General features: G+C 45.0%; 2 protein-coding genes across 10 annotated transcripts in view; one reads left to right on the forward strand and one right to left on the reverse strand.

The window, feature by feature from the left end:
* On the forward strand, window positions 1–15,322 carry si:ch211-269e2.1 (cohesin subunit SA-2). 5 transcript variants are annotated; one of them, XM_027290849.1, is made up of 33 exons: window positions 1–135; window positions 243–341; window positions 566–653; window positions 1,640–1,733; window positions 2,141–2,305; window positions 2,390–2,486; window positions 2,563–2,639; window positions 2,736–2,807; window positions 4,194–4,398; window positions 4,485–4,636; window positions 4,716–4,789; window positions 4,872–4,995; window positions 5,077–5,175; window positions 5,588–5,667; window positions 5,762–5,869; window positions 5,947–6,067; window positions 6,150–6,267; window positions 6,355–6,458; window positions 6,526–6,618; window positions 6,699–6,785; window positions 7,474–7,674; window positions 7,749–7,825; window positions 7,931–8,018; window positions 8,142–8,222; window positions 9,603–9,695; window positions 9,769–9,943; window positions 11,900–12,036; window positions 12,838–12,939; window positions 13,031–13,182; window positions 13,265–13,393; window positions 13,471–13,652; window positions 13,731–13,806; window positions 13,882–15,322. In XM_027290849.1, the coding sequence occupies exons 3-33, from the start codon at window positions 613–615 to the stop codon at window positions 14,015–14,017; spliced, it is 3,540 nt and encodes a 1,179-aa protein (XP_027146650.1). In that variant the 5' UTR covers window positions 1–135; window positions 243–341; window positions 566–612; the 3' UTR covers window positions 14,018–15,322. The 5 variants fall into 5 exon arrangements, 4 of the variants coding, with proteins under 4 accessions (XP_027146650.1, XP_027146649.1, XP_027146652.1 ...); XM_027290848.1 differs by lacking the exon at window positions 1–135 and having other exon boundaries at window positions 147–341; XM_027290851.1 differs by lacking the exon at window positions 1–135 and having other exon boundaries at window positions 147–341; window positions 1,640–1,730.
* The window catches only part of ppp2r3b (protein phosphatase 2, regulatory subunit B'', beta), a 20,680-nt gene continuing 14,293 nt past the window's right edge, over window positions 14,654–21,040 (reverse strand). For 2 of the 5 annotated variants that reach the window (XM_019255771.2, XM_027290853.1), the window contains 9 exons: window positions 20,224–20,298; window positions 20,045–20,131; window positions 19,429–19,585; window positions 18,898–18,946; window positions 18,728–18,817; window positions 18,455–18,630; window positions 17,367–17,485; window positions 17,175–17,281; window positions 14,654–16,378 (listed from right to left, as the gene is read on the reverse strand). In XM_019255771.2, coding sequence (XP_019111316.1) covers window positions 16,240–16,378; window positions 17,175–17,281; window positions 17,367–17,485; window positions 18,455–18,630; window positions 18,728–18,817; window positions 18,898–18,946; window positions 19,429–19,585; window positions 20,045–20,131; window positions 20,224–20,298 — 999 coding nt within the window. In that variant the 3' untranslated portion in view covers window positions 14,654–16,239. Of the gene's footprint in view, window positions 16,379–16,898; window positions 17,046–17,174; window positions 17,282–17,366; window positions 17,486–18,454; window positions 18,631–18,727; window positions 18,818–18,897; window positions 18,947–19,428; window positions 19,586–20,044; window positions 20,132–20,223; window positions 20,299–21,040 lie in introns of all 5 variants that reach the window. The other 3 variants (XM_027290852.1, XR_003464151.1, XR_003464150.1) reach the window with 3 other exon arrangements.

Consider the following 21,040-nt stretch of genomic DNA (forward strand, 5'->3'; position numbering starts at 1 on the left):
TCTGTCTGCCTGTCTGTCTGCTGAGGTATGCAGGAAGCTGCAGCCGGACCAGCTGATGTATGACGTGAAGCGTGAGTGACGTCCGAGACCAGCCAATCACGTGCATCCGTTTCGGTTTCGTCAGCCAATCGGGACGTGAGTTAGGCTGTCACCCTGCAAAGCTTGACTGTGAGAGCTGCAGCTGAAGCAGGATATTAATGTTTGTGTTTGTGTTTGTGTTTTATTCTGAAATCACACATCAGCTGACACGAAGGGGGGAGGAGGAGGAGTCCATGCGAGGAGGGTGAGTTTGGGAAGTCTGTTCACCTGTTCCACTCCCACACGCGACATGTCTGCTCCAGGTGAGTGTCAGTCTGGTTCTGTCTGTGCAGTCCACGCTCAGGTGCAGAAGTGTCTTTGTGCAAACCCTCTGCATGCCTCCTCGCTCCTCCCTGTGAAGGAGGCATGCAGAGGATCCTCCACATGCCTCCTCCTCTCTGGAGGTGCATCACTGTGCAGCCTCCTCTCTCTCCTCATGGGGGTTTGAATGTTGGTGTGTGTGTCTGACATGTGTTGTTGTTTCCAGATGCAGAGACACACACCTGAGCCCCGTGTGAAGACCTGAGGGAGGAGATGATACCAGAGCCCACAGCTACAGCTGCAACCAAGCAGAAGTAAGAGTGTGTGTGTGTGTGTGTGTGTGTGTGTGTGTGTGTGCACACAGGGGTGCCTCCAGGAATTTTGGGCCCCATGACAATAAAAATCAAAGTGGGCCCCTCTGTGCAGCTGTTGTCACCACATCTCTAGGACCTAACTATCCCATCAGAAGCTTTACAGAACTCCGATCAAAGGCTTGCAACTGTTTTGCGTCTTATAGTTCAATACTCGTCTTCTTCTTCTCCTTTCCATCTAACCCTGTCCTCTGCATCCTCTTCTCTCACACCAGCTACCTTCATGTCCTCTTTCACTGCATCCATAAACCTCCTCTTTGGTCTTCCTCTAGGCCTCCTCCTGTCTGGCAGTTCAAAACTCAAAATCCTTCTACCAATATATTCACTATCTCTCCTCTGGACCATCTCAGTCTGGCCTCTCTGACTTTATCTCACATGTGCTGTCCCTCTGATGTAACTCATTCCTGATCCTATCCATCCTGGTCACTCCCAAAGAGAACCTCAGCATCTTCATCTCTGCTACCTCCAGCTCTGCCTCCTGTCTTTTCCTCAGTGGCACTGTCTCTAGACCAAACAGCATCCCTGGTCTCACTGCAGTTTTATTGTAGTTCAATACTAGTACTAGCAGAATATTTACTGCTGGTGATTTGTAAATGCAGTACATCACTATTTGATGCCAGATTAAAAGCCACCATAAAAATGCATCACTATTTGATGCCAGATTAAAAGCCACCATAAAAATGTGCTAAAATCTATTTTTTATTTAACTCTTACTGCCCAAAACACGTAAAAACAAAGAGATAATTCATTTCATTATTATATTTGAAATATATATACTCAATGATGATGGTTTAATCATTTTATATTGGTGTTTACCTATTTTTGGGGCCTATATTTTGGAATTGTCCTAACTTTTCCCCCCTGTGTGTGTGTGTGTAGCCTTGAACACTTAATTTCATGTTTGCAATCTCATTTTTTCCACTTCACAGTAAGGATGATGACGAGGCAAACTCCTCCGGGGCTGTCAATCATTCAGAGGATGAGTCGGGGAATGAGAACAGACAAAAGAGCGTGGTGGTGGTGGTAGGTGTTTGTGTTTTTTCATGTTGTGTTTAGCGTGCAGGGTTTCCTCCAGGAAAAAGGCTCGACAGCAACAAGAAGAGGTGACATGCTGTAAATCATTACATATTCATCAGGGTTTGTGCATGCTGGCAGGCACAGAACCATCTTCCTCATATATTTCACACACACACAAACAGATAATGACCTCAACAATAATTATTAATCCATAAAGTAAGTAGTCACGGTTCTCGAAACACGTCATGACACGACAGTTTTTTCGGACGACTGTGCACTTTGCTGCAGAAACTCTACTAAAGGTGGAGGAGTGAAGTGCCTGATGCCTCCATGCCAACACAGCTGGTGTAAACTCACATGTATACACTCATATGTGAATCTTTTAAAGAACCCATCTTTTCAAAACCCCGCAGAGACGAAGGAGGAGAGCGCACAAGGGTTCAGAGAACGTCAAGCTCAAGAGCGTCAAAGCCAGATGCAGCGGCGCCGGCAGAGCGAGAGGCCGCCATGGGAAACAGAAGCAGGTGGAGGCTGTGACCCTGTTCGAGGTGATCACCATGGGCAGGAGTGCCATGCAGGTGGGACCAGCTGACTAAAAACATTTAATATTGCATAATCAGAATAATAACACACTCATTGACTCTCCCGTGATGCGTGAGCAGGCGGTGATCGATGATTGGATCGAGGCGTACGCCTCGGACAGAGACTCCTCTCTGCTCGATCTCATCAGCTTCTTCATCCAGTGCTGTGGCTGCAAAGGCAAGCACACACACACACACACGCACAGAATACACACAGTCAGGTGTGTGTTATACCCTCCTGTTTTTTTCCCCAGGTGTGGTCACAGCTGAGATGTGTCAGAGCAAAGAGGACAGTGAAGTCCTGAGTAAGATGGTGGAGGAGCTGGATGAGGTGAGCGGAGTTTCTTCTTCACAGTTTTAACCCTCTGAACTGAAACTGTGTGACGGTGTGTGTGTGTGTGTGTGTGTGTGTGTGTGTGTGTTTCAGGTCACTGGTCTGCAGTATAAGAAGTTTCTGGCCTTTCCGTGGATCCTCACAGTCACGTGGCCCATGGATACAGTCAGTAGTGCCTCCCTGCTTCATGGATTTACATGTTTCACCTCCCCGTATCTCGCCTTTTTTCGCCGCACCGTTTCAGTGATCGACATAGCGGCAAATGGCAAATTACAAATATATACGTAGCAGAGCAAATTATTTGAATATTATTCAACATCACACGTTTCTAATCCCTTCATATTAGGAAGTAATTACAGTTATTGGACACTTTCGAGTCCTAATTTTAGGCATTTAGTGCATCGTAACATGTAGTCATCGTTAGAGCAAAAGCATAATAAAAACTAGTGAACATGCAAAGGAAACTAGATGTTTCATACATATTATGTTTTGGATTCAGACCTTCAGTGACGGCGATATAGCAGAAAGTAAACTGGGAGTGATTTTGGACGCCGCCCTGATGCATTCAGCGTACAGTGCTCTATTACCTTTACAGTGGTCCCTCGTTAATCGCGGGGGATACGTTCTAAAAATAACCCACAATAAACAAAATGTTTTATTATTCTACATGTTTTAAGGCCGTAAAACCCCTAACCACACACTTTTATACACTTTTCTCAGACAGGCATTAACATTCTCTCACATTTCTCTCTTATTTAAACTCTCAAAGTTCAAACTTTGGCAGATTTAACAAAAATAAGTACAATACTGTATTAGTAAATGAAAGAAAAGATCAAAACCTGTTTTCAAGGCCAAACATTTTCAACAAATTAAATTTTAATGATCAATCTACGAGGTTTGACACATAAGAAATTATTACCAGTAACTTGCGTGTTTCACAGCTCCTCTGACGGTGCCGAATACAATGCGTGTTCATACTGTACAGTACGCTGTAAAAAAAACATGCAAAATTACACACAAAAAATCCACGAGAAGTGAACCGCGTTATAGCGAGGGACGACTGTATTTATCATGGGCAGAGCCTGAATCCTGTTTAAGATGCGTCTCAGCTGTTCGCATTCACACCTGGAAGCTGTTCACAGAGTTACTGAGCAGCCAACACTAGAACAAGCTTCAGTCATCATATGGATGCACACCCGCACTACACCATGCGTTTACTGTCTTATAATATCTAATGCTTCCCTCTTTGACTGTCTTTTCTACCTGTCTGTGTCTTCACTGTGTACACCGAGGCACTGAAGGAAACACAATTTCTCTCCCCTGTTCAGTTCAGTACTGCACATGAAGATGACTTCTTTCTATTTCCCTTCTAACTGATCTGATATCCAATTGGTTTAAACTCCCGAGTGACCCCCCTCATCGAGTCATACTCCTTCACATCAGGAAAGTAAAGAAATAACAGAGCCTGTAAATGACTCGCTTTCCCATCATCCATCGCTGCCCTTTCAAAGTGTTTCCTCTCCCTCCCTTCCCTCCTCGTCTGGGCCGTAGGACAGCGTGGAGTATCCTCTCATACAGTCCGGACCGTACGGCCGCTGGTTCCACTCGGAGTTCTGCGACTTTGTGTCGGTGCTGGTGGCTCAGTGTCAGCACAGCGTCATCTTTGACAGTTACCTGATGAACACCGTCATCTCGCTGCTTACCGAGCTGTCCAACTCTTACGTACGGGCCTTCAGACACACCTGCACGCTCGCAGGTAAGTAACAGAGAACACACACACATACATAATGATACATAAACACACGTTCGTTTGAACTGATCTGTGCTGTTTGATCTGATAAGCCGTGAAGCTGCTGAGCTCTCTGGTGAGCGTCGCCGTGAGCCTGAGCGTCAGCGTCGAAAACAGCCAGAAGCTGTACGAGGTGCAGAAGACGAAGATGATGAGGCAGAAGAGCTCGCTGCAGCTGGAGAGAATACAGAAGAACATCAGAGAGGTGAGACCGCCGTCATTTCAGGATGTGTATGGAGGAAGTCGGTGTCATGTCTTGAATCGTTGGGTGCCTCATCCTCCAGCTGCAGGAGAAGAAGGCGGAGATAGAGAGCATGATGGACATCGTCTTCAAAGGAGTCTTCCTGAAGAGATATCGGTAAGCGTTTCTCCGACATACATTTCAGCGTGTCAGAGCTTTATCTGAGTTAGTTTTTCATATTTCGTGCGCGCCTGTGCAGCGACGTGCTCCCGGAGATCCGCTCCATCTGCATGGAGGAGTTGGGTTTGTGGATGAAGCTCTACAGTTCTGCGTTCCTCAACGATAGCTACCTCAAATACGTGGGCTGGATGATGCACGACAAGGTGAACAGCAGCACACACATGATGCGACACAAAAACAACAAGCTTGGCACTTTACACACTGTCGGACCGTCTCTCTTTCAGATACCGGACGTGCGTCTCAAGTGCGTGTTAGGTCTGCAGGGTTTGTATGGAGAGCCTCTGCTCCTCCCTAAACTGGACCTGTTCACCAGCCGCTTCAAGGTACTCGCTCTTCTGCAAGGGGGCAGAGAAACAGATTAAGATGTGTGTGACAGACAGTTTCTGGTCACATGGCGAATGGAAGTCTAATATTTACTCTCGGCTGACTCTGTTTCCATAACTCCTGATACAAATATCTTTACCTATTTATCTCGGTGAACAGAGGTGAGCATTTAGAAGCTGAAGAGCCAGATGTTTCCCTCAGGAGTTAGTAGAAACTAAAAATGGAGCTAAATATTGGACACAAACATGACTCTAAATGAATCATAAAGTTCTGTAACTGCTGGAAATGAAGCGACGACACATTTTCAGGCCATAAAACCTAAATAAACAGACTGAGAAGAGTTTTATGGCGTTATGAAATATGATTTAGTCGTAGTGTGACAGACGTGTGTGTGCACTGTTTGTGTTCCAGGACCGGATCATCTCCATGACCCTGGATAAGGACAATGAAGTGGCAGTGCAGACCATGAAACTGCTGCTTCTCATCTCCAGGTGAGTCACCGGCCACCAGTCTGTCGTTCCAGTCATCCTTAATGTTTTCCTGCCATGCTTCTTCTTCATCTTCTTCTTCCTCTGACTCCTTTAGAACGTCCGATGATGTGCTCAGTCCTGAGGACTACAAGCAGCTCCTCCAGTTTGTTTACTCCTCACAGCGCCCTCTGGCGGTAACCGCGGGGGAGCTGCTCTACTCCAGGTACGTCGCTTGAAAAGCTGACAGACACTAACGAACAGAAACAGCTGATTAACGTTTACCTGTTGTCGATCCGTCAGGCTTCTCGACGCTGTAGCTCCGGCCTCTGATACTCAGGATGGAGTAAATGAGGACGAGGCTCGTGAACAACAAATATCTTCCAGACTGAAGGCTCTGCTGCGCTTCTACCAGGAGTCTGAGGTGAGAACACGCTGGATGCTGCACGTCGTCTTCCACAACACGGGCGGACTAACACGCGTTGTGTCTGTTTTTATGCTTTCAGCTGCACAAGCATGTGGTTTATCTCGTGGACAGTCTGTGGGACTGCGGCGGAGCTCTGCTCAAAGACTGGCCCGCACTCACATCTGTACTGCTGCAGGAGCCGTCCTCACACAGTCCAGGTAACTGATGTCTGTGAGTGTCTCATTCAGCATAAGCTTCGATTGGAGGCACACATCATCTTTGTGTGTGTGTGTGTGTGTGTGCAGGTCTTACTCAGGCAGAACAAGCTGTACTCGTGGAGGTCCTGGTTGCGTCGGTGCGTCAGGCCTCAGAGGGACCGGTGCTGGCAGGAAGGAGCGGAGCCAAGAAGGTCAGCCATCCTCATCTGACTCCAGCATCCGCTATGAACATTTAATAAATAAATGTTAATGTTTCAGGTGATGAGTGCCAGAGAAAAGAAACTTCTGCTCGATGACTGTACCAAACTCACTGAACATCTGCTCACGGTGCTTCCTAAGTTACTGTCCAAGGTATTTATTCAGAACATTCACGTCTGTGAGCGTTACTTTATAATAATGTCTGATCTCTGACGGTGTCGTTGTCGGTTCAGTTCTCCAGTAGTTGTGACGTTGTCGCCTCCCTGATGAAGATTCCTCAGTACTTCCTCCCAAAGTGTGTCGAGGCTGAAAACACACAGGTCTGCATCCCAATGTTCCAACACACACACGAACAATAATATGAAGAATTTGATCTGATTACTGAGCCACTATTACAAACTGTGAGGTGGATTATAGATCTGTCTAACCCTCGTGGTTTATTTCTAAAGGGATTTATTCTATTTAATGGTGGAATCACACTAACTTCAGCTAAAATCACAAAGTTGCACAGAGAAACTTTTCCAACCCATTTATCGACTCCATCATGTCGTCTATATAATAAACGATAAATACCAAATTAACCAAATAATGAAGTTGTTTATCTTGCTTTGTCCAAAGAATACGATTTATTCAGACATAAACCAGAGAGAAGGAGCAAATACTCATATCTGTAACAAGCATTTGGTATTTTTAAGAAATAATTTTGTTACTTTTTTTTATGAATAAATTGTCAGAACCATCTTAAATGTCTTATTTATAGTGTAGAATGTCTCTGTTAGTCTTAAAGATGCCGTGTTGTAAGATTTAGGGGTCTCTGTTTTCAAAAAATGGATTATAATATGCACAACTATGTTTAATAATCACCTGAAAATGATCCATCGTGTTTTTATGAGAAACCCAGAAAAGCCAGACTGACTCGACAGACCGGCCGGTGTAGAAGAGGGCGAGGCACACTGGTTATGAAATTGTTATGAAGTGTTTAATATGCTGACTCGTCCTCTTCCTCAGGCGGTGTCCAGCCTGATGGCAGAGATGGGAGCTGTTCTGGAGCTCCACTCCAGCCCTGCCGTGCTGGAGGCCGCAGCCCGCACATACCTCAGCCTGTGCGGGGAGGAGACGGCCGGATGCTCCACCGCCCGGGCTGCCAGGGACTCTCTGGTCCAGCACTGGGTGGAGCAGCTGACAGCGCTGCTGGGGGATTCACCAGAGGTGAGAGGCACTGTTAGACTGTATGAATAAGCATTACCTGACATGATGACTTGTTTCCTGTTCCTCTGTTGCAGGGTGACAGTTTGTTCGCTGATGAGGAGAAAACTGCAGAAATCTTATCCACACTGAAGAAACTCCGAGCTTTCCACAAGTGAGATCTAAGAGCCGGCTCACAATGAAGGTCGAGCCCACGTTACTCTGCCGGTGTTGTATATTTAGTGCTTGTACATATCTGTTTCTCTTGGTCTGTTGTCAGCTGTCACGACCTCATCCGCTGGAACCTGTTTGAGGTGTTGTCTCCTCTGCTGTCACTGGAGAGCAGCCAGGAAGGAGCTCGGCCTGCGGTAAGAACACAGAAAATAATAGATCCAAGAAGATCAAGTTTGTACAAGTTTTTTTCTGGACTTATCTTTCTATGATTAGTCTCCTCAGTGTTTTTCTCTTTGATTCATTTTTCTGGCATGAAGGTGCTGCTGGAAGTTCTGCAGTGTCTGAGTTACTCCATGCTCTGGTCTCTCAACACGAGCGGCGAAACTCTGACGTCCAGGGTGAGTTACAACTTTTAACTTTGAAGAAATCGGACAGTAAGACATCTGTATGAACGCTGTCTTCACTCAAACATGCACAAACATAAAATAAACAGAAACATGGACAGACAGATGTTCGACATACAAAAGCCTGCCATAAATGAACATCTGAAAATAAACATTTGACTCCAGAGTCCCAGAGGTCCCATATACACAAAAAATATACAAAAAATATACAAAAAATACCTTCCCATGCCCTCCTAAAGTTCATCACTGTTAATACTAGCCAACATGTGTTCATATATCTGATGCACTCCATCCATTTTTTAACATCTGGAGCGGCTGTGACCTCCCCGACCTTCAAAATATTTAGATACAGTATGTTTGGCACTTCTGATTTTTGGAATTCAGCTTCTTTAAATGTGAATATTTTTTTTTCAGTCCTCTGTGACATTAAACTTAATATCTTTTGGATTGTGGACAAAACAAGACGTCACCTCGGGCTTTGAGAAACATTTTCAGATATTTTACAGACCAAACAATCGATTCTAATCCTCTAATCGATGAGAGAAATGACGGTGTGTTGCAGCTCTGTGTAAACAGAAGAAATCTTCAGTAGTAAAATTATTAAATGTATCATCATACGGACAATTAGAAAGAATTAGTCACTGAATCTGCTTTATGCTCAGCATAATTGTTTTGTGGCTTTTTTGTGGTTTAAATAATTCATAATTATGATGATATGATGATGATAATTGGGCCATTTTAATGCCCCCTACAGCACTTTGTGCACTTATGATAGCGACGGCACTGTTTACACACACACCGACCCATTCACACACAGACACACACGCACACACTCATAGAGAGCGAAGCTGCTGTGCAAAGGTGCCAACTGCTCATTAGAAATGAACTAATCCCATTCACGCACACACACACACACCGGTGGCACAGCCTTCGGGAGCAATTCGGGGTTCAGTATCTCGCCCTAGGACACTTCCACATGCAGACTGGAGGAGGCGGGGATCGAACCGCCGATCTCCTGATTATTGGACGACCTACTGTACCTCCCCGAAAGATTAATCAGCTGTTTTTATAGCAGAAAAATTCTCTGTTCTCTAAGAATATTTTCTGATTTTCTTTGTCCGCTGTGACTCTTGGTTGGATAAGACAAGACATTTTAACGTGTCACCACAGGCTGTGCGAGCTTTTGATTGATTTTGAGCAGATTTCTGACACTTTATAATGTATCAGATAATCAAAGAATGAACTTGTGGATTAGTGGATTGTGAAAATGATTGCCCTGGTGACAAAGATTTGGGCTCATCAGCCTCACTGCTCTGCTTTGAAAGCTTGTACGTGAAAACATGTGTGTGAAATGTGTGTTTGTGTGTGTTTTAGGAGAAAGCTGTAGCCCAGAGACTGCAGCTGCGTCTCTTCTGCGAGAGAGGTCATCACTTCCTCTCCCACCCTGACCACGGCGTGCGGCAGCAGGTAGGACGAAGCACGAAGCTCATGGTTCACGTTCTCCTGACCTCTCTAACTTCCCCTCATCCCTCCGCGTCAGGCTTTTCTGGGCGTCTGTGACGTCCTCACGGCTCACTCCTACCAGCTCCACGTGTGGGATCCCACCTCCTTTGGTCCGCTGCTCTACACTCCCAGTCCCAAACTGCAGAGGGCACTGTTGACCTTCGTATGCGTGCACGTCTTTGTCGGGTCAGACTGTGACAGCCAGTGCAGCGGTGAGACCTTCAGTCTGTTTACATGAAGATGTGCAGATGTGCATCAGTGTGCAGAGGCTGTCAGAGACAATCTTTAAACAAGTGTGATGTAGAAACTTTAAACTTCCAGTGCACATTTACTTAAAGTAAAGTCAGAGGCATCTTTTATGGAGCAGTTAAACTTGAAAATGATGGCAAAATATTTGCATATTCATAGATATTCATACCACAACACACACAAATGATTATTTCTTAAATGTCTGAAACGTAGTAATTATATTTTCCAATACAGCATTTGTCTTTAATCGAGGGTACATGTTTGTTTTTTTGACATAAGACAGTACAGAGGTCACAATAAATAGCAAAGACTCTTTAAAAGTAAAAGTACAACAATGTAGAAATAAGTGCTGCATTTACAACATTTCTCCTGTGACTGATCTTTGATTATACACGACATACTGATGTGTTAGTGTGTTAGTTTTACAAGAAAAATCTGAGGGGTTGTAAAAAGAGAGAGAAAAGGAAAGAAAACACAAATTTGTATGAATTTTTCAAACTTTTCTGCAGTGGATAATTTGAACGGTTATATAAATGAACCCATGTGAGAAGTTCAGAGGGGAGATGTGTCTTTTGGTCTTGTTGGTGAAACACAACAAAGTACCCCGAGGAAGACACTGCTTTCTTTTATTTTTCATGTAAAATCTCAATCTGAGAAGCAACAAGCAACTCTAGCTGTCTGATAAACGTAGAAGGAAGAGAGCAGCATGCACAGAAATACTTTCCAGCTAGAACCGAACCTGCGTGTTCGTCACCTGTTCCAAACACTAAACTTTGTTTTCCACATCTTGGCTGCACTCTGTGGTTACCTGTTGACAGTCTGCATCCTCACACACACTTCCTTGTAGTTGTGTGTCAGACAAACATGTACCCAGGCAGTGTGTGTTTGTGTTTGTGTGTTTGGGTCACACTGCAGCACCGTGCAGTAGATGGCGCTCTCACTCTGTCAGAGCGTCTCTCGGCCTTCGGGGCGCTCTGAGTGAAGCATTGATTCAGCATGGGTTAAAAACATGCAGATATTAAATGCACAGCCACACATTTGGCTTAATAACTTGACTGCGGAGCTGCCCGCTGACTCTCTAAATGGGCTCTGATTTCCAACCTGACCTGACAATTGACCCCCAATTACAAAGGAAGCCCTGTTAATACCCTCAGACTGAAACTGGCTCCACTAATTTGTATGAAGGGACGTTTGACTTTGTTATGCAAAGCGCCGCCGCCGCCGCTTGTGAACTGATGACGCCGGCGTGTTCCCGTCTGTTCTTGAAATGAGAAAAACAAGATTGACATGTTGGAAATACATAGTGCTCTCTTTGTCAAAGTCACGCAGGTAAACTTATGAATTCATTCATGGCTGTCTCGATCTAAAACATTTTATTACCTCCACGACGGCTTCTACTTTCAGAGACATATTGCATCCAAATATGGTGCAGTCCAGAGAAGTCAATAGCTGTCCTGGTGGGAATCCCTTAAATGTTCAACCGAATACAATATGGGATTATTGGTTTTTGAACATGTAATAAAAAGCCATTGTTTTATTGGATTTGCCTGGTAATGGTTTTGTTCTATAGACAGTGTTTTCTATTAGCTGCTGGATCAGAGATCACTCGGAGGGCAAGGGCACGGAGTTAAATCATAAAATCAGGGCAATCTCTTTTCCGTGAGAAAATTCCATTAACTCTGGCTCACCTCCGAGCCCGTTTTATTAGTCCTCGTGAAAGATTGAAGCCACATGGTGTCACAACCATAACTCTAGTCTTATGTTATCTTTGATTTCCACCTGCTAAAGCCATTGTCCCTAAACTTAACGAAAACACTCTCTGCTTTGTTCTTTTCTTTCCGTTATATGATTAATCACTCGTGCTCTCGCACCACTTCGCGTCCAACCGCACCGCTTCGACTCCCATCTGGCTTCCTCAGCCGGCGAGAACTCTGAAGTGGAGAGGCTGGAGGACCTTCACAAGCAGAGAAATCTGCTGGCGGCCTACTGCAAACTCATAGTGCACGGAGTGCTGGAGATGAGCATGGCAGCTGAGGTCTTCATGTACTACATGAAGGTAAAAAAAAGAATAAATATGCCCAAAAAGGATGAAGAAGATTGATGCCACCATATCTGCACCAGATCATTTAGCTTAGCTTAGCACAAAGGCTGGAAACAGAGGGAAACAGCTAGCCTGGCTCTGTCCAAAGGTCACCTGTAAATTCAAACTGTTGCAGGACTGACCTAACCCTAACTGACCTAACCCTAACTGTCCCTAACCCTAACTGACCTAACCCTAACTGACCCTAACCCTAACTGACCTAACCCTAACGCTAACTGACCTAACCCTAACTGACCCTAACCCTAACTGACCCTAACCCTAACTGACCTAACCCTAACCGACCTAACCCTAACGTTAACCCTAACCGACCCTAACCCTAACCGACCCTAACCCAAACTGACCCTAACCCAAACTGACCTAACCCTAACGTTAACCCTAACCGACCCTAACCCTAACCGACCCTAACCCAAACTGACCCTAACCCAAACTGACCCTAACCCTAACGCTAACCCTAACTGACCTAACCCTAACCCTAACCCTAACTGACCTAACCCTAACTGACCTAACCCTAAGTCGGGGGGTTACTTCAGAAAGTCACTGCCCCCCGCCACAAAACAGGTCCACATAAAACCAACGCATTTAGTTTTCACACCTTTAAAATCAAATTAAAGAAACAAGATTGAATTAACGAGCTTCAGACGTGCTGGTCCGTGGTGGTTTTGTTTCCTTTGGACAGAGCCAGGCTAACTGTTTCTATCTGTTTCCAGTCTTTGTGCTAAGCTAAGCTAAAAGACTTCCTTCGCTCTTTGTCCTCAGTACTACAACGATTTCGGAGACATCATCAAGGAGACGCTGTACAGGACCAGACAGATGGATAAGATCGAGAGCGCTCGTACACTGGTGCTCTGTTTGCAGCAGGTACGGTCGCTCCACACGCGTCCTAAAATCTAAAGCGGAATCATCTGCACGCCGCCAGATGTTGACACGTTTTCCCCTCCACTGTCCACAGCTGTTTGTCCGTCTGAAGCGAGAGCAGGAGAGCGGCGGTAGAGCTCACCCAGGAGTTCAGACGTTCACCAGCATCAAGGAGCTCGCCAGGAGGTTCGCCCTCACTTTCGGGGACCTGGTCAAGTTTCGTGAGTGCGTCGTCATGATCCACAGGTCAGCACGGGCTCGTCTCTCATCACATGGATTCATTTTATTTAAAGGTGTTTGTGCCCTAAACTTGTCTCAGTATCTGCAGGAACGGCATTGAGTTTGTATTCCAGGAGTTCAGTCAGACCCCAGAAACACCTACACCACCGTACCTCTCCTACCTGACCATCCTCAGCGAGTTCTCCAGCAAACTGCTCAAACCAGACAAGAGAACAGTGTACGTGCTGCAGGGTCACAAACAGGTTTATTTTAAATAAACTTGGCCTTTCTGAACGTCTCTTCTTGTCTGTGCAGGTTCACGTACCTGCAGAAGCACACCGCAGAGCACATTGTTGACCTCAGGGAGGAGTGCTGGCAGCCACTGATCTACTATCGCGCCTCCCTGTTGGCTGTAGCCGAAGGAGAGGACGCCGTGTCCTACGTCAGCTCTGACAGGAAGCCCAACCGCTCTCCTTTCTCCAAACAAAAAGTGGAAGGTACGACACTGAACGACAAAATCAAACCCTTTTTGTCACAAAGCGCCAACATATCTTTTTTATTTTTGTCATTTTTAGGAAGTAAGTCCCCGTGCCCGTTCAGCCCGGCTGACTCCAAAGTCAGCAAAGCTCACAGGTCCAGCTTCAGTCCAAGGTGAGGCTCAGGTATATAAATATTTCAATTTCATAAAATAAATGTTCATTACCGTAACCTCACGTAACTCCTCAGCCATCAGGATAAGACACCGGATCCGGATCCCTTCTCTGTCCCCGCGGAGCCTCCTGCAAAGAGATCGAACATCGAGGCGTCCGTCCTCGGCACGAGCGACGAGCCGGACGATGACACTGTGGAAATCGAACTGTGACTGTTGTGAACTTTTCTGTTCCGACGTCCTGACGTCCCAGGGCGTCTATTTATACAGTTCTGTTAATAAGCTTATTTTAAAACCGCAGTCTATATTTTGTATGAGGACAAAGTTTGAAAGGATAAAGCCGTGATGTTCTGGTTTTCTCCCGTGAATCTCATGAAAAGACTTCTCCCTCCCTCAGTGCCAAAAACCTCGAGTGTTGCCCAGAAAGTATTAAAAAGATAAAGAGAGAAGACATGACAAAGTTCACTTTGAATAAATCCCACATTCACCATCCTGTTGCTGTAAAACCAAAAATGTAATTCACAGTCCCTCGAAAAATGCACTTTAACTGCTGTTTGACTACATGTATTAAAAACTAAAGTCTGAATGTTTTAGTAAATTACTGAGCCCATTTTAAAAAAAGAAAATAATATATGGGCTATATGTGGCGACATACAAGAATACAAGTCGAGTCTTTTCATGGGATGTGTTAACAGAGAAACGCTGAGGACGCTCGCCTTATCCTTTAAATAATGTCAAGTATATTTTATTTACAGAGCACTTTCATTTGAGGACCGAGTGTTTTTGCACATGTACAACCCCGATTCCAAAACAGCTGGACTCCACGTTGAATGTAATCATATATTTTTAAAAAGTTGAGTGCAGCACAGAGATGAGATGGACTGGAGGTCGCAACATGTTCAAGAAAAAGTGTAAAAAAATTATGTAACGCTTCAAAAACACCTGATGGAAACCGGTTTAAACAGGTCGCAGGTGAAAGTATCATGACTGGATATGAACGGCTGAGTCCTCGTGATTCATCGTGCTCGCTGTGCACTTAAAATAACAAATTTATGGATTTCGATCTACTTCGATTTGTGACCTTTGATTCCCTCCAGGCATCACGCATTAAAAAAACAGCATGACGTTATAAAAGATATTACTACAAGGGCTTGGGAACATTTTGGAAAATCCCTGCATCTGCAAAAACAACTTAAGACTCCATCACGCGAAGAGAAAGTCAGATATGAAGACGAGTTCACTTTTTTGTTAAAAATTAAATTCACGTTTTTTCAAAGCGACCTAGAGTTTTGTCGTCGGGGTTGTACGTGTCCGTTCTGTACTTGAATATTACAAGTGACTCTAAACGATCCATCTTTTACATTTATTTATATTATTCAACTTTCTATTTTTCTCAGAGCGCATTAAGAACTCTGCTTCATCCTCCTGCCTGCCACTTTATTAACGCTCCTTATAGTTATAAGGTCAAAGCTTGTGTATGCTGTATATTTATTTAAATAAACATTTGTCCACGCAGTAGATACATCTGCACCCTGACAGCATTTTATTGTCTTTCAACATCTGGATTTGTGATTTCTGGATGGATGAAATGAAAAGCCAGCAGTCCCGTCTCTTTACTCTTCCGTTAACCAAGGCTTTATTATTTAAAGAAAAGCAAAACATTTTGAAAATTGGTTCCTTTTGTTCTGTCAGAGTACATTCAAATTAAGTACTGTGTAACATAGAAAAAAGAATTAGCTTAAAACACTTGCCCAAATCATTTACAAACACAGCAAGCACCAAATAAATATTTACAGTTATTTATAAATTCATCTAATAATTTAGAACCCCATCTCACACATACATTAAATCTAATTCATAATAATAATAATAATAATAATAATAATAATAATAACCTGTACAATATGTGGCAGTCTGAACTGTGTGCTTGTGTGTACAGCAGGCTCGACGGTGACTCGTTTGGCATTTTTCGGTAACTCATGAATTTACAGTCTTATGATCACTGGAATGTAACATTGGCCAATGACGTCAGATGATCAGCTCATAGAAACATGGTTTTTAAATCCAGGGAGCTCCAGTGTGTGAAAGAGTGTGTGACAGTACTGATGTTCACATGAAAGAACACTCGCCCCAAACATCTGTACAGAGCATGACATGCAGAACTTGAACTTGTACGTGGGCGATGAAGCGACGGTCTAAACGTGCTGCTCGTGACATCGTCAAGTCGAACCCGTGTGGCGACTTCTTTAAGTGTGACCGGTGAAAATACTAAAACATCTGGTATAGTACAGTATCGTGCTGAACCGCCTTCTGCTCACGTCAGACGTGAGATACCGTGTCCGTTCCTCCAGCACCGGCGCTCTGAACCCGCGAGTCTCTGATTTGATGCGATTCGTCGACTAAGCGCTGCTCGGTCGAGCGGGGCCCCGCGCGGGTCATTCAAAGTCGTCTTCGTACTCGTACTCGTCCAGGTCCAGGTTGCAGTGTGGGGTGGGGATCTCAAAGAAGTGTCTCTTCGTCAGACCCAGCTCGGTGGAGATGTGCTGGCCTAACGGGCTCAGAGGATTATCGTACCTGAGCGGACACAGAGAAGAACGTCATAACATAACCGACTGCTGGCTGTATTTATCGTACAGGTATGAGAGAGGTGCAGATCTTTACTAAAGCAGCGGTTTTCAAAGTGTGAGGCTGTGGTCCTCCCGTCAGACGAATCTTGCTTAGTTTACTCGTTTAGTTTCACTCCTGAGATCGTGATCGTGTCATCAGACACTCAACAAAAGAGCCGAGATAGTTTAATGCTGCTGCTCCTCACTGAGCGTCTCCCCTGGGGAGGCCCACCTCCCGCTGTGAACACCTCTGATCTCCTTTCAACAAACCAGTGTGACCGGAAAGGACAAAAGGAGGAACACAGAGGACGGAAGACAGACTGTCTGCTTCACAAACAGACACGATACTGTGCTGACGAGAGTAAGGTCAGATCTGTGGGGTGAGGGTGTAGCTAGGACTAGACCAGCCCAGAGAGCAGGAGGAGAAGGAGGAGAAGAAAGAGGAGGAGGAGGTGAACACTTCCTCGCTGGTACCCTGAGTGTCTTACCTGCTCTGGTTAGCAGCCTGTCTTTAGTCGGTGGTGTTCCTAAAACCGCCACACAACACACCTGTCAACAGCCTCATCTATCACTGACTCTCAGAGGGGCCCCCGTCTTAGCGAGGAGGAGTCGGCCCTCAGCTGATCTGACGACTACTTCAAAAACACAGTGAGCATTGTTATCTGCGAGGACATGGACCAAACCATCACAACAGAACGTCCTCAAATGTTATCCTCTTTTCCTGCCTGACATGTGGAACTAACGATAATCAAACCATGACTCACACGTCGTTGCACTGATCGTTGGCGGCCTCCTCAGCCACGAGGATGTCGTACTCCTCTGCTGCGTATTTCTCCCAGTCTGACGCCTCCTGGCCGTCCGTCTCCGCCTCCTTAATGACACGACAAATCATGTGATCCACTCCATCTCTGACGTGACTGACAACACTCTCTCTCACAGATTGCTTTAAATCTCACCCGTATGACAGAGAAGGGGTCCTTCTGCTCGTGGTCCAGGTACTTCTCGATGTTGAAGAACGTGTCGAAGAAGACGTGGGACAGCTTGCACCTTTTCAGGTCCCGCAGAGTGATCTTACCTGGACGGGATAGAACAGGCGCTTTAGACGGGAACCCGGTGACAGATGATTTATGGCACGGGGATTATTAAGAGGTTTCACTACAAGGTTCTGACATCCAATCCAGCTTTCAAAATTGGCCTCAGACTCGGCTGACTCAGTAAACGCTCACCTGAGCTAATCTTTAAGAGGTTGAGGACGTGATCTTTTACCGTATTTCAAACTAGTTCAAACTCATCTCAGTGTAAGAAGTTATCAGAGGACAGCGTGAACGTTTCTGGTCAAAGAGATTTAAAATATAAATTCTCAGATTTGACAATCTGTGATCAGCAATTTTTGGGGGATTTTTATTGCATCAATGATAAAAATTCAAACCTGTGTGTTAAATGTGTAGAAACTTTAAACATCACACTGATGCAGCTGTTTATATGAAGCTCAGGCGACAGCTGAAACTGAATCCTGGTTTTTAAAGAGCAGAGAAGAGACTTTTGGGGCGATGAGAGTTCAGCTCTGCATTCCTCGACAGTTGTTTATGAAAATCTGACTCGATATCTAGTGAACGAGTTCACGTCACATTTAATGTGAAACCTGAACAAACGTGTTAAAAGAGTTGAAAGTTGTGTCGGCAGGAGGGAAACATCTGCCTCAGTGAAGAAGTTGTTAAATCTCATATTACACGTCATGTTCCACAGCTCAGATAGTACGGTGTACCAGCAGGTCGACTGAGGGTCACATTCTTGCTGTGGCTGTCAATACTAAACATGCCTCACCGTGGACTAGTGTCTTCTAAAAGGACGGTGCTGAAGCTAAGCGCTGGACAAGGTTTGGATGACACCACCAGCTGGCAGCAGCCGGTCCAGATCAGTCCATTCCCTGAGCTAATGGTCAGAGTGTTTATGTGACTGTCGGTGTTCAGAAAGAACGCCCACTGTCGGCGTCCGTGGTGTGTGAACCTCTCAGAGTGTGTATAAATGTGAGGCGGTGTCTGACCTTCGACCTCAGGCTTGACGAGGTCGAGCATTTGGCAGAGGCAGTCCTCGAAGGGAAGGGGCTCGATGGCCATGGTCTCCAGCTTCTGACACTGCTCCTCGTAGAAGTACTCCAGCTCGTACATGCTGAGCAGCCCGTCCCCGTCCAGGTCCATACAGCGGAACCAGTACTCTATGCTGGACGCAGAGAAGAGGGAGGGATGAAGGTGTGTGTGTGTGTGTGAGAAACGACATGTGAAGGAGATGCAGTCAGCGTGGCTGTGAGTCTACACACCTGGTGTCCGTCTTCTTGTCCTCCTCGGAGATGAGGAACCAGACGAAATCAGCGTAACTCAGCCGGCCTTCTTTGTACACCCGTCTGTCTCTGACGGAGGAAAACACACAGTCACCGCTGAAACTATCGCTACAGCCGACGAGAAGCTGCTTTTATTTTGAAAAACTTACCTCGTTACTGTTCCTGAGAATATTCTCTCGATCATCTTCTGGGAGATGGCTGCACAAAAAGAAACAAAGATCATTTACAATCCAGACGTTCTCACAGCACATGTAATCCATTCTCGCAGGCTGTAAATCCAGACCCGGCTGGTGCAGCTCCTTTTTATCTTGACAAAGCAATAAATCCTCCGGTCATCATTTTGACCATATAGCTGGTAGAAATTGCTCCAGACGTGGCGTCATGTGAGCAGAGTATATTTGCTGCTCTCTTATTGATCTTGTGTCTCATTTCCCCTGCCTCACTCACAGACCATCAACCAAGAACATGTGGTGTCGAGTGTGTGTGGAGGAGGCGTCAGAGACAAGTCTTTTTCCAAGTGTTTGTGTGTGAGCAGTAAACCTGCACAGAGTAACATTTAGAAATACTTTTTATTGTTACATGTAGCTTCAGCCTGCTGACAGGACCAACAAATGCCAGGAGGCTTGTTTGAGTGTTCTGACGCCGTGTCAGCACTCTGTGTGTGTGATTTACAGATATACCTTGGTCACTGTGCTGTGCCAGGTCCTTCTGGTCTATGTAGAGGTCATGGTCTGTGTCCAGCTCCCAGAACTTGCAGTAGATGACATAGAAATGTTCGTAGGAGAAGAACTCTGTCAGCTGGTTCACGTCCTCTTCCTGGTCCAGCAACGCCACGTTCTGGGACAGAAAAAAACTCAAGTTACAGCCAGAATTTAAATGTTTTTTATTATTATTAATAATTATAAACATACTCTTAATATTAACCAAACTGCCTTTTGTAAACACCCATTAAAGTTTATAGACAGACTTCTTGTTCAACCTAATAAAGTGAAGGATGGGTGTCCTCATAAATAAAGGTCTTTAACGTCTTTAACCCGTTTCATCATCTGACCACAGAAGGATTTTGACCAGTTGGACTTTTAGTAATTACTTTGGTGAGAACGATGTTATCCTAACTAAAAAATATAAAATCTAATTTTCCTTTTGTAAACTGTCATCAAGTTTCCTTTAGAAAAGAAACCAAGATAAGAGATTAGTGAGCATTTCTATATTTGGATTGTATTGTAAGACAATTTCATGACTTTTAAAAACATTAGATGACCAGCAGACATCCTTACTAACTGCAGAGTCATGTACCTGAAGAAAGTTACTTTTCCTGAGCTCAGAACATGTTATTTTTCCAGTCCACGACCGATTCACATTGTAGAATATCCGCTGAATCACCTGAAAACAAAAAAAAAACAGTTGATGGTGTTATCATATAACGAGCAAAAACATTTGAATGTTTCTTGTCACTCGTGCTGCGGTAGTTTTACCGTGGTGATGTATCGCGAGTGAAAGTCCGGTGCCTCCTTCAGAAAGGCCAGGCCTGCGTGTGAGTTCACCACATCCTGAGAACGATAAAGCAAAGTCAGCTCGCTTTGTCTCTGCTCGAGCCACTTCCATAACACGGCCCGCAAAACTAACAAACACGAGACCAGAGAACAACTCCATGACACACACTGTGCCTGCTACGATAACAAATATGTTCACATTTCTTTCTTTGGGTGGACAGGACGCATGACATTCAGAGCAGGTTTATAAACGCGTATTATTCAAACATCAGAAGTTGTCCGTGTCTACTGACATCATTCTGTCGAGCCATATGCTTTATAAACTGTGCTGTGTAAAGAAAAGGCTCCAGGCCTCGTCGGGAGAGGCCATCAAATTTAAATGTTCCTTTGAAGTCAGAAAACCCTGGGTGGACTGGTCTTTGGATGAGCGTAAGCCTTTCTGGTTTGACAGCAAAGCTGTGAGAGGGCCAGAGAAAAGACCTTCTCTCCTTCCTCGTGTCGTAAAGTCGCGGGGGGTGTGCTGCATTTCAAATGAACTGCAGCTATATTCTTGCCATGTAACTCCCCCATGTCTTTTCTTTATGCTGCCCCCTTCCCTTCTGCCGGGGGTGGGGGGTAGAATTGTTGACATAAATGCGAAGGCGGCGATGAAATTAAAAGGCCTTATTTCAGGGCAGCTGTCGTGCCTCTTTGACTCTTAGCGTGAGAAATTAAATCATAGAGAAACACATAAATCACCGGGCACAGGAAACAGGCGGGGACAGTCAAATCTACTCCGTTGCAATCCGCCTTTCATTCA

This window comes from Larimichthys crocea, chromosome XVIII (genome assembly GCF_000972845.2).
Source record: "Larimichthys crocea isolate SSNF chromosome XVIII, L_crocea_2.0, whole genome shotgun sequence".
NCBI lineage: Eukaryota > Metazoa > Chordata > Actinopteri > Sciaenidae > Larimichthys > Larimichthys crocea.

Coding starts and splice junctions, on each gene's coding strand:
- si:ch211-269e2.1 (XM_027290849.1), top strand. CDS start 613: ATGATACCAGAGCCCACAGCTACAGCTGCAACCAAGCAGAA. Junction 7,675..7,748: donor TGCTGGGGGATTCACCAGAG/GTGAGAGGCACT, acceptor CCTCTGTTGCAG/GGTGACAGTTTGTTCGCTGA. Junction 9,696..9,768: donor ACCACGGCGTGCGGCAGCAG/GTAGGACGAAGC, acceptor CCTCCGCGTCAG/GCTTTTCTGGGCGTCTGTGA.